The 18462-nt window shown below is 39.5% G+C and overlaps 1 protein-coding gene across 2 annotated transcripts in view; it reads left to right on the forward strand.

The window, feature by feature from the left end:
* cgnl1 (cingulin-like 1) overlaps window positions 1-14468 on the forward strand; it is a 29309-nt gene extending 14841 nt beyond the window's left edge. Inside the window, exons 9-19 of one of the 2 annotated variants that reach the window (XM_068730231.1) lie at window positions 5081-5287; window positions 5427-5531; window positions 5615-5767; window positions 6371-6541; window positions 8910-9071; window positions 9202-9291; window positions 11740-11823; window positions 12052-12176; window positions 12557-12665; window positions 12784-12947; window positions 13060-14468. In XM_068730231.1, coding sequence (XP_068586332.1) covers window positions 5081-5287; window positions 5427-5531; window positions 5615-5767; window positions 6371-6541; window positions 8910-9071; window positions 9202-9291; window positions 11740-11823; window positions 12052-12176; window positions 12557-12665; window positions 12784-12947; window positions 13060-13210 — 1521 coding nt within the window. In that variant the 3' untranslated portion in view covers window positions 13211-14468. The remainder of the gene's footprint in view (window positions 1-5080; window positions 5288-5426; window positions 5532-5614; window positions 5768-6370; window positions 6542-8909; window positions 9072-9201; window positions 9292-11739; window positions 11824-12051; window positions 12177-12556; window positions 12666-12783; window positions 12948-13059) is intronic. The other variant, XM_068730232.1, reaches the window with a different exon arrangement.
* Window positions 14469-18462: the final 3994 nt, after the last annotated feature.

Here is an 18462-nt window from a genome sequence, read left to right on the forward strand (position 1 = left end):
ATCAAATGTAGTCCCAGTAAACCCCCAACATATATGATTGATTTTAGATATAATTCTGCACTGGCTACAGTAAGTGTCCCTACATTATTTGGGGTGAAAGCTGTCAGTGACTGTACTGATGGTCAGAGAGTAAAAAAAAATTTCAGGGCAGCCCTGAGATCATGAAAACCTCACTTCAGATAGTGTGTTCACCCTTTCTTTCAGAATTAGTTGTTTTCATTTTGCAAGCTAGGTGCACTGTGATGAAGGCACATCAAAACATTTCCATGTCTTACAGCAATGCTTGTTTCATTGACAATTGCAGACAATAGTGTGTGTGATGTCAACAGCTGTGATTTTTAGGAAGCCATATTCTTTCTATACATCTAATATCAAAAACATCAATTAACTCAGAGCATCTGCATGGTCACAATCTCACTAGTCTCAATAATGCCATGTTATATCTAAATGTCCCTGCAAGCTTGCATTTGGCTTTGCACAGAGACTTTAAAAGCTGGTTTCTGTTTAAATTTCTCAGAGGACAAGATTTGATTACGGCCCTCCTTTGACCAAAGAGATGCCAGTGTTTCTCAGCTGTCACATTTTAATTTCTACTTCAATTCTTCCTTTCAGTCCGTGACAGGCCTTCTGTTCCAGTTAACCTCGGGTCTGGGTAACTTCCTTAATGAAGAATAGTGTTGTATTTGTAATGCACACTTTGTGCTGGCAAAGGAAATCAGGGCTTCCACACTGCCAAAGATGTGTTTTTTCTTCTCCTGATAAGAGGATTAAGTTCAGATTAGCTGATACCACACAGGTATGACCTGTACTCAAAATTATGTTGGACAGTTTTATTTAATTAGGTCAAGTTTGGATTTGAAGCCTCTTCCGTTGAAGGCAACAAGAACATTTTTATTTGACTACATCACTTCAGCTGTCAAAAAACTCAAACCCACGATAAGGAAAAACAGGACTGGTGACATTTTATCTCCAGCTACCAAAAGAGTAAACGCCTGAGTGGCCAATAAACATATAATGCATGTCTATAACACTTACAGTGCTGCTGGTCTCAGCATCATTACAGCCTGCCACGCATATATAATCTGTTTAAAGTTCTAATCTCTTTATTTAGACTTCTGTGGAAATAACACCTATTTAAATTAGATGACAACTAGAGAAAGAAAAAAAAAACGTTTTGGTGATTACTCCAGTCCACTCCTTTTTAAAACATGAATGTGTGACATCGTCATAGCATGCAGGCTCAATAATTTAGCAGTATGCTTATTGGAGTCTATAGATGCTTGTGATAGTGCAGAGACAGCAGGTGGCTGTTGAAGCTTCCTGTTGAATCAGTAGTGCAGTCTGCAGATGATGCCAGTGATATGGAGGTGAAGGTTATGGTTTTGCAACGATTGGTCTGGATGAAGAGAGAATCATACAGATTGGTTCGTAGTGCGCAGTAGGAAAGTTAAATTCACAGATACATATCAGTGATGTATACAATTTGTAAACAAGATGAGCTTTGACAACACAAAGAAGAAATAAAACATCTTCCTCGTGAAACTTTTACAGAAGCTTCATTTGGTATCATCAATTTATCAGTCTTGCCCTTTTTGTAAGCCAAATCACAGTTGACATGTTTTTGCAGCTGCTGGAGCATTTTAAATGTGTTAATGAACTCTGTTGGGTTTTGTGGAACAAAAGTTTTCACAGTTTGTTTTTCAAGATGGCACTCTGGCGGAAGTCATATGGGATCAAAATAACTCCAACATGTTGGTCTTCAAAAAGAAACACAAAGCACAGGCAGAGAAACATCAGGAATGGGGAGGGGAGAGAAATGACAACATGTAAGCAGCTGGCTTTGTGGAAAATGACTTCATTTGGACAAACTACCTGTGTATTTACAGTAATTCTGATTGATATTTAGGCTACCTTTTCACCCGCTCATAGTGGGTCTCTTTAGAGTTGTTATTGAAATGTTTCTATGACAGTTTATGTGCAGTATTGAGAGTTGTAATGGTGTTACCTGTATATCTGATGAAGGGGTTAATACTGCTGACATTTATTGAAAATACAGTTTGTATAAATATGGAATGAACTAGGAAACCAATGTATCCTGCCGGGTTGTAGATTTCTATTCTGCAGGTTACTTGCAGCTGTGTTAAATCTTTAGACCATCAGCTCTTTTGTTATGCTGGAGGCTTATTTGGTGGGAACAACTGAGAGAGCCAGGATTTCACCACAGCACACGACTTGGGACACATAATTCACCTCAGCATTTGTGGCGCGCTTCAAAGACTGCACAAAGTAGTTAATGTGCAACTTTATGCAAACAGTTTGAGTACACAAGAGAGACCAAGTCAAACTTACAAGTTAGTGTAGAGGAGAGAAAAAATACTAGCGGTATTATGATATTACCTCATATTCTTTTATGCTTTTGTACTAATACTCTGAAGTCAGCTTGTGTCGTTAGTCTCTTTGTTACATTTGTATTTAAAGAGGTGATAAAGAATTGTATTAAATGGACAAATTAAACAAATCATTGTCTAATAGCTGATAACGTGATTGTTGTCTTAGCACTAATCCTTCAGTGGTTGTTAGGTAATCTTTAATAACGCTTTAACACTTTTAATGAATGATTTACTTTTTGTAGTAGCATACAAGAAACTAATCAAGTTAGTGAAGCCTGATGAGAAATTGAATGTATAAGATATTAGTGGGCAATATAATAGGCAATAGGAAATATTAATGGTTCTCAGGCACATGATAATTTGAGGTGACATTTATGTTGTTGTCTTACATTTTAAGGAAAGTTGATCTTTCCACAAGCTCATGTTGTGACATAAATATATCAGGTCATGATGCAGGTCTGTTTAAATCACTCCAAATAAATGAGAGTTGCAGAATGGAAAGTCTAATGAAAAAGAGGTAGGCAGTAGCATGGTCTCCCTCTTTCTGGCTGGGTGGCTTTGTCCATGTGTTTAACTGGTATGACCCAGTGTGGGAAGTGGGACAGGCTGGGTAGTGTGAGGGCTGAACATGTTGTATATTTTGTTAAAATGGAGCACTGACACACACTGTTAATGCTTTATTACCTCCACTGAGGAGGTTCGTTTTCTTAGTTTGTTTGTCAACAGGGTTATGAAAAAAGAGCCCGACTTTCATGAAACTTGTTAGAAGGGTTTAGAATGGATCAAGGGAGAACCCTTTAAATTTACAGATCAGAATCACGGGTCAGATACATGAATTATTTTTCACTTTCATTACCATTGCGAGATAGAGCATGGTCTTGTTCTGCGCAGTGCTCTTCTAGTTATTGTAGTAAAAGCTTTGTTTCGCCCGACATCCTCCCCAATCCCATTTGGCAACCAACACATTGATATGTGAGTTTTCAAAGCAACGTGAGGAAGCTGCTGTAACCCAACATAACATAAGAGACCGGATCGTCTGGGCCCAAACTGCAGATGCTTCGGTCCAGAAAACTGGAAACATATTGTTTGCTTTCTAAGGTAAAGGTAAAAACTCTGCATTTCGCAGTACTGAGTCTGTTCAAGGCTCCTCGTCCTTTGAACAAATGACCCAGTCAGGCAGAGATGAGGGCGGCTCTGTGGAGACAGGGGAAACAGGTCTTACTGGCCCGCTACCACTGAAGCAGGGAGGCACCCATCAACACTCTAGTACAGGATGTGTCTATATTCACACATGATGACGACAGGACGACTTGATCGAGCGCCAACTTAGTCACAAAGAGAATTAAGAGGTGAAGAGTAGTAGACTTTGGATTTCAGCAGAAACTCAATTCTGCATTTGTAAATAAGTAACTGCCTTCAAAACTACCTTCAACTGCCCAGTGACAGTAACTTTAACTCACAAAACTACACACTTTTGCCGGCTGCAATTAAAATCTCATGACATATATAATCTGCTATGATAACTTGTTTATTTGTGCTTTTTAAAAGAGACATGTGATGATTTTTTCTGATAAATAAATGTCAGATGAAATAACCTATATTTCATGATTGTGATGTAATTTAGGTACTGCTCGAGAAATACAAACCAGTTTTTAGTTCCACTGTTTGTATTGATGCATTTTTCTGGGCCGCCTTTCATCAGTGTTTCACCAGCTGGGTTACAATTTAGTTAATACTTCAAGTCAGAATGGTGTGTTTGTGTGTGCTTTCATGCTTTTGTGAACGCACACATGCTGTGACTTACTTGGATGTCAGAGAGAGTAACCTGCCTGTGCAGAGAGACAGCATTGAATTGTATTTGCCGCGTGACACATTTTAACACCTTGAGTGTTAATTCAATGTAATGTTTCAGCTCGGTTACAAAGTGAAACAGTAACTATACACTTTGTAAGAGTCTTGTGTGGTGTTGTACCTCACTGTACTGAGATCAACAGGATATTGACAAACCAGTTTTCCGAACATTCCACCTCCGTTCCAAAACACGTGCTGGATGTCCGTTGTTTACAGACACTGTTGTTCACCGTAAGGGTGTCATCACAACTGAAACCTGTTCTCTGTCGCACTGATTGACTTGTGTGATTGTTGTCAGTATTCTTTGTCTCAGTCTTCTGTTGCACAGATATGTGTTTCCGTCTGTCTCCCGCTTTCTCTACTGCACAGCATTCCACCCTGAAATGTCAAACCCAAAAACACAGTCTTCATTCACAAATTTGGGCACGGGGAGAGCTCACAGGACTCCCCATTAACTCTGTCCCTGCCACTGCACTGCCACTGGTCACAAGACTTGTCTAAATAGCCATCTCAGTATGTCAGGTGTAAAAACTCTGAATCTAGTGACACAGGAAACTAGCAGATCTCCTTTGTGTGGCCCTCAATCAACAGAGGCTAATGAATGCTCAGATTTAGTTGCCTTCATTTGTGCTTTATTATGTAGTGTGAGAGAATTACAGGAGGACATTTTTACTCTGTTACAGCAACAAAGGTTCAGTGAGAACCTTGAGGGCTTCAAATAGCTTTTGTTGCATGAGGCGTTTGAGAGGGTCTCAAATGTTCCATCATGTGTCGTTGTTTAGTGCCACAGACTCCTGCTTCCTTTATACTGAAGCCTTGTGTCTTGCTGTGATCTGCAGAGCAGCGCAGCAGTGGTCCGTGAGAAGGCTGAAGTGGAGGCAGCCAAGGGTGCAGTGGAGGGACAAGCAGGACGCCTGACCCAAGAGGCCGATCGGCTGCGCAGGCGTGCACAGGAGCTGGAAAATGAGGTGGCCAAACTCAACCGCATCATCGATGAGGCCAAGCTACAGGAGAGCAAGCAGGGCGACAGAGCTGACAGACTGGAGGTAAGGGGTCCAAATGTATAAAGAGTGGTCAGTCACAGAACTGCTGCTAGTAATTATATTAGTGGGATTAGTTCTACACTGCCACCACATCTTATTACACTATATGAGATTCTTATATGCCACAATGTCTGCTTAACAGAGAGAGAAAAAGCAATTGGAAGAATCTTTGGCTGAAATTAAGGAGCAAGAAGAAGAGATGTCGCGTGCCAATCGAGCGTTGACCATTCGGTTGGAGGATGTGCAGGTGAGATCAGCGACACTGTGCTACACATGAAGAGAGATTTCACATGGACGGTTTGACATCTTTAAAATCGTGTCCTTCTACAGAGGAACTTTTCCAAACTGAGCACTGAACACAAGAACTTGGAGGAGAGGTTACAAGAAGAGAGGACTCAGAAGGAACAGTTCAAGCACATGAAGAACGACATGGAGGATGAGAGGACGCTGCTGGACCGCACAGTGGAGAAACTTCAGAGGGAGGTGAGTGTACTTGAGTCTATAGTACAGTAACATCCATCCCAGCAAGCGACGCATTAGTAGAGGTGGTCTCAGATGGCAGGCTCCATTTTGGTAAAATGCGTTTGAGTCTAATGAGTCTCTTATCAAAGAGTTGAGTTGACTAGATCTTAAATAATGAGTTATTCAAAACAATGCAGAGGCCAAGTGCTCCTTGAGTTTCACATGCAGTCAGTTCACAGGACCTTATGTTGCTCTTGAAGATGAAAAATAAAACTAGTCACAGACAATAAACTGTTCTTCAGGCACTCTTCGAGAGCTATGGGTATATTAAAAGTTTAATTTAGTTACGCATGTTGGTTTAAAATGCCAACTGCTTTTGACCTCACAGGGTCTTCTTCAGGGGGAAGTGGTAAGAATGCCTGAAAAACAGTTACTTTTCTTGTACCATTGAAATATTTAACCTTCGTTTTTTTAATTAAGGGATTCTAAAGGATTCAGGTTGGATATGTGGACTCATTGCTTTTTTCCTCACATTTCTTTCTGTCTCTCTCCCTGTGCTCTACCTCACTGTGCTCTGCCTCTCCGTATTCTACCTCTCCGTACTCTACCTCTCTGTACCTACAGATGAATGATATTGTGGTGGCGTCCCAGTCGTCCACTCTGGAGCTCCAGGAGCAGATTGATATTTATAGAGAGAACAACCGTCGGGAGCTGACTGATCTGCAGAGGCTTCTGAAGGAGAGAGGACAGGAGTTGGACAAGTGCTTACTGACTACCAAAACCCTGCAAGAAGAGGTACAGTGGGCTATGTCAGCCTCATCTAACGTAATGGGCCCTCAGCGAGGAGTCACAGATAGTCACTGACAGTGCTTTCATGGTCAGAGTGGTCAAATCAAGGCCATCATTAGTCAGCCCATCTAAGCCCTCCCATGCAGAACGTCAGATGATGAGCCATCGTTTTGTTTGACCCCCTCCCACTAACATCATCCTGTCCTGATGTCATCACTTAGGTATTTCTGCTCCCTGCTGTCCTCTCAAACCCAAAACATAGTATTAAAGTGAAGCAATTGAGCCGAGTAAAGCCGTAGAAAATCTCTGCTCTTTATTAAATTAATGTTTACACTCAAAGTTAGAATTAAAAGGGAAATGTGGAGAAATCCTTTATAATCCTTTGATTTGTGGCCACAGCACCATCACGGTGAAACTTAACCTGTGACCACTCTGCATTGTTTCCATTCAAGCAATTCATCCTTGTCAGGACTTGAAGAATGTGAAGAATGTTTTTGTTGAAGATAAGAACAGATAAAGGTGAATAATTTATGTTGGAAAGAGGATGGCTTATGTTGTTGTATGTATTTATCAAACATTTATCTAACTAGACCCACACAGAAACAACATTATAGTTTAGTGGAAGCAGAAATGCTTCAGGACATATATAATAGATATAATGGTGTTTAGGAAGAAAAAAGGCTATAGACACAAAGGAGTATTACACATAACAGTACATCAAAGGAAACTGGTTTCAGTGCCTGACACTTTCTGTTTTAGTGAGTTCAAAGTGAGTTGTGTTTGAGATTGGATGTGGTCATGTAAAAAGACAAGGATGAAACAAAAAAACAGAGTTTTCGACCACTAGTGGTTCTGTGAAGTAATGTAATGTTACATGACTGTGCAGTCAGTAATGTAGTAAAGTACTGTTGATTGCACAGATGTTAGAGATAATGTGCTCCAAAAGGAAGCAATGTGCCAATAATGGAAGAGAAGAAAACTGTAAACAAGCCGACCCAAACATTGCAGATTTCAAAAATCTGCAATTTTTTCTGAGGTTGAAAATGCATTCAGCATGTTTGTTGCACAATGTACCGTAACTCTAACCCTGTAAACAAAGCCATGTCTGTTTATAATGAAAACTTCACTGGGCACCTTTTTATTAGAGGTTTTGGCAGGCACCGCCCCGCTCTTAAGCTCAAGAGGCTTTATTGCAAAGAAAAAAGAAGATTATTGACATTTCCTTTTTTGAAAGGAACTATCTACTGGAAACTGTTGTCATCGCTTTCAGCCTATATTTGACATGCTGTCATTAGATTTGACTGATTTACTCATCTAATTGTTCCTGATATGGGCTTTCAGCAAGTGTGTATGTAAGGACATGGTCAGCATCCTTTTTTCCTGTCTATATCCAGCTGGTGCACAGGAAAAGGAGGATGTCAGTGTTGTGATATCATTGTTGTGAAAGCTGTGCTGGCAGGATTCACATCCTCCTCCACCTCCTCCACCTCTCCTGAGACACAGATTGCTCTGGACTGGGCCTAGTGAGTCCGCTTTTCCAGCTGCTCTCAAATACCTTGTCCGTCTCCACCCATGTGAACTTGGCAGACTATCACTAAAATTACAAGTCCAGGGCACATTAATGCTTTTTCTTTAAACGTCTTTCTTTTCAAAAGAGAAGGCTGCATAAAAACAGCAGTATGTTGTGTTGCCAAGTTTCAGTCCCTAGATCAGGTCATTACAGTAATTTATTCATTTCTTAACTTGATTATTGATATTCAGGACCTGAGTGAGGATGCACAATTATCAAATTACACGTATTACTAAGTATTTGCATGCTTAGTTTAGCTCCATGGCTTAGATTATGTCTAATTTAAGTATTTACATGATGAAATATGGAACTATTCTGCACTAATGGCCAAATATTTGTTCTGGGTTAGACATAAGGGCAGATGATGATTTTTCATTGTCTTAGCATTAAGCAATGGGGGCAATTTTCCACCTGTGGGGGGCACAGCTGCTGAATGAACACAGGGGGAAACTAGCGGCACTGGATTAATTAGTCACTCAGGGGAACCATATAATAATTTCCCTAAGCAGCAACTAAATTGTTGGTCATAGCTACAGTGGTGATACTTAAAATACTTAGGCTACCTAAGATAAGAAGCAAGATGACATATTTAGCAGGGAGATGGACTTTCAAAAAGTATTTATCACCATTCAGAGGGTCCTTTTAATGAGACACTGAACCCCTACTACTCACTGACCGTCAGGGACAAAATTAAATATTCTCTGTAAACAGATGTGATTTAGGTATTTATACAGGGCAATGAAATGTGTTAGCAATAAGCAAGTTTCAGTAATTTGTACGTGTGATTGATTCATTTTGTTCTAGCTGTCACTCCGGGAGGAGGACCTGCGGCAGTGTCAGAGGGAACGAGACGAGGCCGTGCTCAGGGAGACGACTCTAGAGAAAAAGGTTCATGATCTGGAGATGGAGGCCGACAAAAAGGCCCAAGCTAAAGACGAAAAAGCTCGACACGTCAAACTCTTAGAGGTGCATATTGATGTCAAATAAAGCCCTTGCTAAAGGCCTATCAACCTCAGTTGTTGATGATTATTAATAGAAAACTGATTCAGATAGTAACTCTCACTGACTGTACAGATGTAACTGCTTTGTTCTGCAGGACAGGATTGCTCAGCTGGAGTTGGACCTGGATGAGGAGCGTCAGAGTGGAGACCAGCTCATGAACAGGATAGACCGAGGAAGAGAGCAGGTAAACTCATTCTCATTATCAGTGCTTGCCTGTCACGGTGACCCTGCTGCTGCTGTCCATGTCCACTGTAGTTCTCACAGATGTGTCTCTGTTCCATCTCAACCTGTAAATGATATCCAGATCTCCTGTTGCTTTGTCTTCCACCTCTAACATCATGACCACAAACACTAATCTCTGAACAAAACGAACATATGATCCCCACAAAACGGATAATCCCGAAAGATTCAATTTACATGATTAAAATGCAGGTTGACGGGTTCGATCAGTGCTTTGGTGCATGTGCTCACTCTCAGGTGTTTGTGTCTTTACATATAATATCCACACTGCAAAATTCCCAGTTTATTTCTGGTCTGGATAAAGTGGACTGGTTATTGCTTTGTAAGATGATCTTGCATAATCATTCAGGTTGGCGGCCTGCCAGTGTGGTCCAAGAGCACCTATCCAATTTTCATGCATCAGTCACAAAAGACCCCTCGTAATGCGCTGCTCGAGCCAAAATATGCAAGCTGCCAAATGTCTCAAGTTGTAAGGTTGAGGAGTTCACTTGGAAATTACACTCAGTAACTTTAATCTTGAGAACAAATACAGTTCTTGTGCTTGAAGTCAGTTTTTATATCCTTGCAAGCAAATGCTCCAGTTATCCGTTCTCCCTGATAAAGCTGCTGACAGAAGCACTATGAAGTAAGATTTATATAATGTACATGTGCTTTTAGGATTGTTGATTGATTGTGGGAGAGTGCTTACTAATCACAGGGAGGATGGTGGTTCTGGAGTTTTTGAAATACAATAACACTGCTTTTTTTGCAACCCTACCGGTTTATGCAAATGTTTATGTCCTGTGGTCAAAGTTTCATGGGACCTTTGCGTCTCCTTAATATTAAATGTAAAACATCCAAACACAGGCCTGTAAGGTTTGGATGCAGGTTCCTCTCAGTCTGGTACTGACACAGATTCAAAAGTTGTGACCAAAATGATGAATTAATGTGCGTAGCGTAGCTTAGTGTGGTCAAGTAGAGTGTTTTAAATCTCGTTAAATGCTTTCCCTGTTTTGAAAATTCCTGGCAGGGAGAAAAGAGAGGCGTTGTGACAAAGTGGCGTTGGTTCAGCATGAGGCTGAGGTCGGTTGTCAAGGCAACACTTGAGCTTTGTGCACTCAGAGTGGAGTATGGTTGAGTGCTAGTGGTGTGTGTTTGTCAGTGCACACACACACACACACACACACACGCACACACATGTATGTGGGTATGTGCTGGTGTGTGTGCTTTAATGTCTGTGGGGAGGAGAGGGGGGTTGTATGGCTATGGGGTGGAGGGGTGGTGAGTTTGCAGCAGAGGCAGCAGGAAGAACACCTGCGTCTCTCCTGGCACCAGGTGCTCCTCTCCTGTCTAAATGAGAGTAATCTCCCCTCTCCTCTCCTGCCGTCTTTCACAAAGCAGATTAGTTTCGCTGTATGTTCCAGTCTGCTGATTCAGCTCCCTCAAGCACTGTGCTGGGTGCACCAGTTATAGTGGCCATCGTTCATCAGAGCAGCCCACTGTCACCCACTAATTGGCATAAAATATCACCAATTCTAAGCTCCCCTCACAAAGAAAGAACCATCACGCTGTATCGATTTCTTTTCATCCTTCGTTCTTTTAAACCAGGCTATCACAGAGCAGTCATGTTCATGCAGTTAGGCTCTGGGTTGATTTTGTGTTCAGAGAGTGGATATATGATGACACCAGATTAGTATTAAAGGAAAACTTCGACATTTTGGGAAATACACTCATTCACAATCTTGCTGAGAATTGGACGAGAAGATCTACGTATACCTTTTTCTTATCAGTCTTTTAAATATAAGGCCAGCAGTAACTTATCGTAGCTTAGCCTAAAGACTGGATACAGGATGAAACAGCTGGCCTGGTGACAAAATCATACTATGTTCACATAACACCATGTAAAACCACAACTTTGCACAAACAATATATAACATGTCAGTGGGCTTCAGAGGTGCTGATAGGTGGATTTGGTAAATTAAGATCACTGCCTGCAGGTGGAAGCTTCATATTTTCCGTGTTTTATTAATCAAAACTTTCAGCAAGAAATCGAATAACCACATTAACCAAAATGTTTAACTATTCCTTTAATGTTTGCACAAAAGTGTTGCCAAGTCAACAGCTATATTTTCTTCCTAGAAAAAAATATGGTCATTGATTTATTATATATTTTCTTTTTTACTACAACCCTGTGTCACTAAGAAGGTATGATAGAATGGTGCCAAACAAGAAAAACCAGATCACCAATTAACTAAAGCCCTTTGAGCATTAACTTTTCTATTGTTAAGCCTTTTGAGTCACTGAGCGCTACAGTGGTTTTTGGTGTGACTGAGACACAGACATTGTCTGATAATAATTGTCATCAGACTGTTTGGGAGTGTAGCGATGACAGTGTCTGGACTCGGCTTGACAGGTGGAGCAGATGAGGAATGAACTCCTGCAGGAGAGGGCTAGCAGACAGGACCTGGAGTGTGACAAGATGGCTCTGGAGAGACAGGTACACACTCTCCTGTCTGGAGGAAAACAACTACACACAGTGTTGCTCTACAAACTCAGAACAAAGCACCAACCCATTTCATTCATGTGTCTTTTCATCATTTTCATTTGATTGTATCCATTCTCACATCAATTTCTAATTCATATTTTTGATACATTGATAATATGGTGCAAACATACATTTGCCCAGTTGTGCGCATCACTACTTCTCTCTTTGTAACCTCTCTAGACCAAAGACCTGAAGAGCAGAGTGGCTAATTTAGAGGGCTCCCACAAGTCCAACAAAGAGGGCCAGGTTTCCCAGCTGGAGGACCACATACAGGATTTGGAGGCGAGGCTGGAGGGGGAGGAAAGGTGAGATGAAGGCTCCGATGGGGAATAAAGATGAGGGGTGCTGTGGTCAAGGTGATGGAAGAGGGAAAGTTGACTGAAAGTAGAGAGGTTCATTAGGTTGGGTATGCAAGCCAGGTAGTGTCTTCCAGATAAAAGTTAGAGTTAAACTTAGACACTGATGGATTCAGGCTACAATGTTGGAGCTTATATAGGAGAACACAACTAGAATATTGATTTAAATGATGTAGATCAATTGGAATTGTGACAGTGACTTTAAAATCATTTTCTTATTGTGAGAAATAGTCCAACTCTGGGTAAACAAATCGGCTCTTAATACATCTAGGTGAATGATTTGCTGCACTACATGTACAGTATGATGATGCATGGTGTATGTGTTTCAGGGAGCGTGCCAACCTGCAGCTGGTGAACCGCAGGCTAGAGAGGAAGGTAAAAGAAATGATGATGCAAGGTGAAGAAGAAAATAACTCAATGCAAGATCAAAAGGATCAAGTACGTAACCAACTCATTTAACTCAATTTACTTCAGACCTTGAATTAGATTAATAGTCATATAGTGAACATATTTGTTGATCTGTGTTGAACCCTGTACGTTTTGGATCTTTTTGAAGTTGAATCTGCGTCTAAAGGCCTTAAAAAGGCAGATGGATGAGGCTGAAGAAGAGATCGACCGACTGGAGCACAGCAAGAAGAAGCTGCAGAGAGACCTGGACGAGCAACAGGAGGCCAACGAGCAGCTCCAGAGCCAACTCAAAGCTCTGCGAAGTGAGATCAGGTAAATGCATAAAAGCAATTTGTCATCCGTAACAGACTAAAATAGGAAAAGGTTTAACAATAATACACAGACATTCTTAGCCTTAGTTATTATATTGTTTTGTGTCATCCAGGCGTAAGGGCACATCTGCTCCGCTGCTCAACACTCTGGACGACGACGATGACGATGACATTAGCACTGACGGGGAGACGTACTTCAGCTCATCACTGGGGTACAAGCGCTCCTCAAGTCAGGACAACATCTTGTCCACCTTCACTTTGTAAACAAACCCTGAGGTGGAGGATAAAGCTGCTTTATATGCATCACTGTAGATATTACACCGAAACATCTGTGTGATTAATTATGTATACAATCTCAATGTTCATAAATTCCCTCAGTATTATTTGAGCAGCTTTGAGATTAATGTATGAAATCATAAAAGTTTGATGTTTTAGATTGTCCCGTAGATTTTAAATGTATATACTGTTTAATTTGGTATTTTTACATTCCCAAATGAAGTCTTATGTAAATTTGCCAGTTTTATTCTGAGTGGATTTTCCTTTGTAATGCACTCTTTGATGCACTGTAAAGCAACGCAACCAGTACTGCCTTTGTGGACAATATGAGGTTATTAACCCTCAGTTTTTATGCCTATCAAATATGTTAAATTTACCTGCAGTATATGGATATTCATTTTTATATCATTCAGTTAAATTAAATATATTTACCTTTTTTTTTTAATGAATTAAGATCAAATCCAAGTATATGAAGTGATGAGTGCCAGGATGATTTTCTTATTTATTCACGGCTTAATACACAATATCCTGTCTCATTGAGGGTTTTAGGGAACAGTAAATGAGGGACTTTGTACACATCTGTTTTTATACAGTTTTATATGGTTACAAATAATAGATCCATGAAAATATTATCAACAGGCATTTGTTTTAATTTTAGCGAACACATTACTCCAAATATTAGTAAAGTCACAGTATTGCTTAAATTTCATTTAACATCATGTGACAATACCTAAATTAACTTTCTCTAGTCTTTTCTGTGACTATTGATTCTGAATCGGACTTCTAGCAGTTACAGCACTGAACAAGCCACAAATGTCAAAAACATTTAATCTCTGAAGACATTTTTATACTGGAAACACTTTGATTTACTTTCTATCTTTGGTGGTTTCTCTCCTGAATGCGGCGGTGTTGATACTGAACATGGCTTAACTTTTTGTTTAAACTCATACATGTGTGTTTGAATTGTGCCACTCTGCACATAAAGCCTTGCAATTCCTTGTACATGTGCAGATCTCAAATTTTCCTTGAAGTGAATAAGGGAATTTCTTCAGATGAGATAAACTGACATTTGATGTTTTGCTGCACTGTGATGATTTGCACTCTCTGTCGGCTCTGTGCTGAATACGCCCGAGTGTGACAACTGTGGAGTGGATTGAGAGAAATTGCTGCCACTACCTCTCTGTACACAGTTGTACGTTCATAAATCCTGCTGAGACTATAATAAAGTTACTTCCAGTTACTCTCACATGCTTTTCACTGTTAAATTATTACTGGCAACTGATTTTAACATTTAAACATCCCTTCCAGACATGTTTTAAGAGGTGTTAAACTACAGAATGAATACTAATTTAACCAATAATTTGTTTCTGTTATGGTTTTTTCCACAAAAAGTCCAAATACATATTTTAAACTTTTTAATACTACATCTACTTCTCTTCCGTCATTGAAAAATATATTTATTAATGTGCACATTTTCATAAATTAAGTATGTATATATATATATATATATATATATATATATATATATATATATATATATATATTATGTATCTATAATAAAATAGTTTTCAGATCCCCCACTTGAGGAAAGAAAATCAACACCACTGTGTGAAAATAGCCTATTACAAGTAATTTTGTGTAAAACATTGTCAGCAAAATGTAAATAAGAGCTCCTTCTAAAGAATGCCCCTTTTTAGTGTTTTAATAGATTTGAATGTCACCTGTGTGTTAAAATGTGTGTGCAGTTACTTCAATGTGGAGCTGATTTTAACTATTTTATATGACGATCATTTTGTGTTTCATTCCTAAAATACGTGAATAAAATCTGACAGTTTAGGTAGATTATTTTAATCTGTTTCTGACTGAAATTTATTTAGAATTATTCACTTTTTTTTACAATACATCTTCGGACACAATTACTGCTGTTTCCATAATGCAAAATGTGAAATCTACAAAGCATTTCATGCAATCACAGAAAATTTAGTGGAATAAAAAGAACAATAATTTTCTCTAGTAGAGTAGAGGTGTAAAGTAGGTTTTGACTGAGATGATTGGATCAGTCAAGTGAGTGTTGTACACTGACTTCATTCATCCTGTGATAAAATCTCTGTGACGTCAAAGCAGCTGTGTCAATAGTGGCTCTTTATCTTTAATTTTGTACTCAGTGTGTCACTATTTTTCCTGCTGGAACATATGAAGCATATGAATCCTGTGTTTGGGCCTGATCACCTTTCAGTGCAGAACTTTGACCTCCTTCAGTCTCTGGGGTAAAAAAACAAAACAAAAAATCCTGGTGTCTAGTTGGAGCAAGCAGTTGAAAGTAATTGATGTGGGTCACATTTTGGACATATTTTCATACCTTGGTATTAAAGAGTCTTTTTCTGTGACAAAAAAGCCACATTAATCTACTTTGATGTCATGTTTTATAATGATAAAGCTGGAGGCATAGACTTCCCAGTCTGAAAACTCTTTACTCTTTACAATCTACAGCTGATTACAGCAGAACAAGGAGGTGAACAGATGGGTTTTCTTATTCACACTGGCCTACTGGCTATTGTTGGCAGGGCATGACCTTCATTTGTTGCTATTCTGTGTGGAACAAACAAATCAACCTTTCGAGTGCGACAGTATTATCTCTCTCTCTCTTGTGTCAAGCCAAGCAGTAAACTAATAGGGGCTGCAGGCTGGACGGCTTAAGAGGGGAAAGTTGTGTATGCTTAACAAGGTGATCATTCTTGGGATTCCTTTATGTGCTTGAGTGACTTCAACCAGAGAGACTGCTGAGAAATAAAGAGGTGGGCAGCTGAGAGAGAGGGAACTGTGGGAGTTTTTTAATGTACAGGGTTTGAAAAGCTTCTCATTTTCACATGGAGCTCTCTATTTCACAGTTCTAAATAGGAAACATACAAGTAAAACAAGTCTTACAGGGAACCAGAAACAACTGGCGGTTAAGTGTAGGTGGACGGAAATACTAAAAACAGCTTGTGATCATTTCTGTTAAAATGTCACAGTGCCATGCTGCCCCCTAGCTGTAACAACGGTACTAGGTTTTATAGTTTTGGTTCTGTGTTCAATTATGTTTCTACAGGTATATACAGCATTATTAAGGACGTGGTAAACAGTAAATGGTCTGTAAGTGGGAGTGGAGGCTGGTTATTATCATATAGCCGAGCTGTCAGACCTCTGCAGACCCAGGGGGACATAAAGGAGGGAGTCTGTCTCACACTCAAATAATACATAACTCCCAAATACTTCCACCTTGATGATGAATAGCTCGCTATAAGACTTTTGTGAGTGATTATTATGAGATTTATGACGTTTAGGTATAAGACCTTTTTGTAGGTTCAGCAACCTTTTCATGCTGTTGTCCGGCCTGAATTTATCCTCATATTCTCAAATATTATTTGTAGATCAACACCCACAAAGTTGTATTGAGTTTTTGTGTCAAGTAATACAAGTAATGCTGCGCAGGTTCTGTACAATGACACCAAGGTAAACAACCACTCGACACCTCAGGCAGTGAATACTTCAGTACAGCAGGACAAACCTGCTTTCAGGCCTTGTGTGTTTTGAGTCACTCTCATGCATCTCAACTCAGTTTGTGTTTTACATGGCTGAGTCCATTTCTTTAAAGTAACAAAGGAAGATCTTGTTCAGAATTAAATCAATTATGTGAAGGAATTATTTTGGCAAATTGACATATAGAGTTTGATTAAAAAACCTGAAAGATGATCAGATTAGTGTCAGATTATATTTGTAATTAATGTAAGGTTCCACACAACATTGTCACAATATCAATCATCAAAGGACTGAGCTATAAAAGAGATAACAGAAGAAGAGAAGAAGATAATTTATCCTTTATGGTCTACTACTGTACAATCAGCAACCAGTCGGTCCAATGGGCTCCTCCCCTTTTGGATTAGGTCACTTAGACCACTGAACAAGTCATTTATCTAAAGCTGTTGTCATTTCCTTTCCATTGGAGACACAAGGAGGTTTTTTCAAGCTTGGTTTACATCGGTTCAGGTCTATTTTAATACTTTCAGCCAACAAAATCCACAGTCCTAATTTTGTGCTTGTTTTTGGTACCAAATTTCCTCTGTGTTACTTTCCCCTCAACCCCGCTCAACAAGGAAAGTCTGTTTGTGGAAAGACAAAGAGAGAAAGACTGTAACTTTGGAAGATCCCCACTTGCTAAAGTTTCATATTAGCTTCAGCTAAACTTTTCACACAGAATGAGGACTGTGGAGTTTGTCCCTCATCACTTAACATAATGAATTGCTTTTAGAAGGAATGTCTTTGCAGCCAGTATGGATGTTATTGTTATTGTTTTAAGACAGATTTGAAAAAAATAAACCTTTAAAGAGCACGCATTTGTCTGTACAGCAGTAAGTAACAATATTCAGCCTTTAAAATTGTACTAATTCTATCTCTCTGGCTAACAGAACGTTTGAACAACCCTAAAATCAATGAAGGTAAATTACAACAGTCAGTTGCTTTTTAAGTTTCCACACATTCTGGAAAACAGTGCAGCATTGTGAAGCTGTGCCATTTCATCACAGACAACACATTGTCTGTCAACAGTTGTAATGGTGCTTTTCTGTCAAGCAAAAACAGAAGTCAACATGAATCTGAACAGACAACAGTTATTGTCGTTGGTTTCAACAGAAAAATCCTACACAAGCAACTGCTCACACACAGGAGAGAAGATCAAACAGCTGACCTGCATGCAGCAACAAACAATACACGCAACTTACTCGTAATTAACACTTATTACGTACTTATTGTCCGATGCATTAAAACTGATGCATTAATGTGTTCGCTGAATTGTACTGTTTATTGATTCTTTAGGGCTGCAACAATCGATTCATCACTAAAATATTCATAAATGCCCTTGATAACTTCCCAGAGCTCAAAGTTACCGGTTAGCTGGTAATTAATTGTAGTACAGTAAAAAGTACAAATTTCCCTTCTGAATTGCAGTTGAGCCAAAGTATAAAGTAACATGAAATGGAAGTACTCAATTAAAGTACAATTACCATCAATTTTGACTCCCTACCTCTTGTAACTGCAGTTTACATTTTGCTTTTTTGCTTTTTGTCATGATTTAAACTGACATATAATTGTTCTGTTTCAGTCATGTTTTCTCCTCATGAATCTGGTCTTGTTGTAAGACCGGTCCCGTGGAATTAGTCCGATACTGAATCAAGATCTGATCACAAACAGTGAGAACACAATCA

The sequence above is a fragment of the Cebidichthys violaceus genome, unplaced genomic scaffold, assembly GCF_023349555.1.
Source record: "Cebidichthys violaceus isolate CVI_PGR_0920_01 unplaced genomic scaffold, fCebVio1.0.p SCAF_5, whole genome shotgun sequence".
Lineage (NCBI taxonomy): Eukaryota > Metazoa > Chordata > Actinopteri > Perciformes > Stichaeidae > Cebidichthys > Cebidichthys violaceus.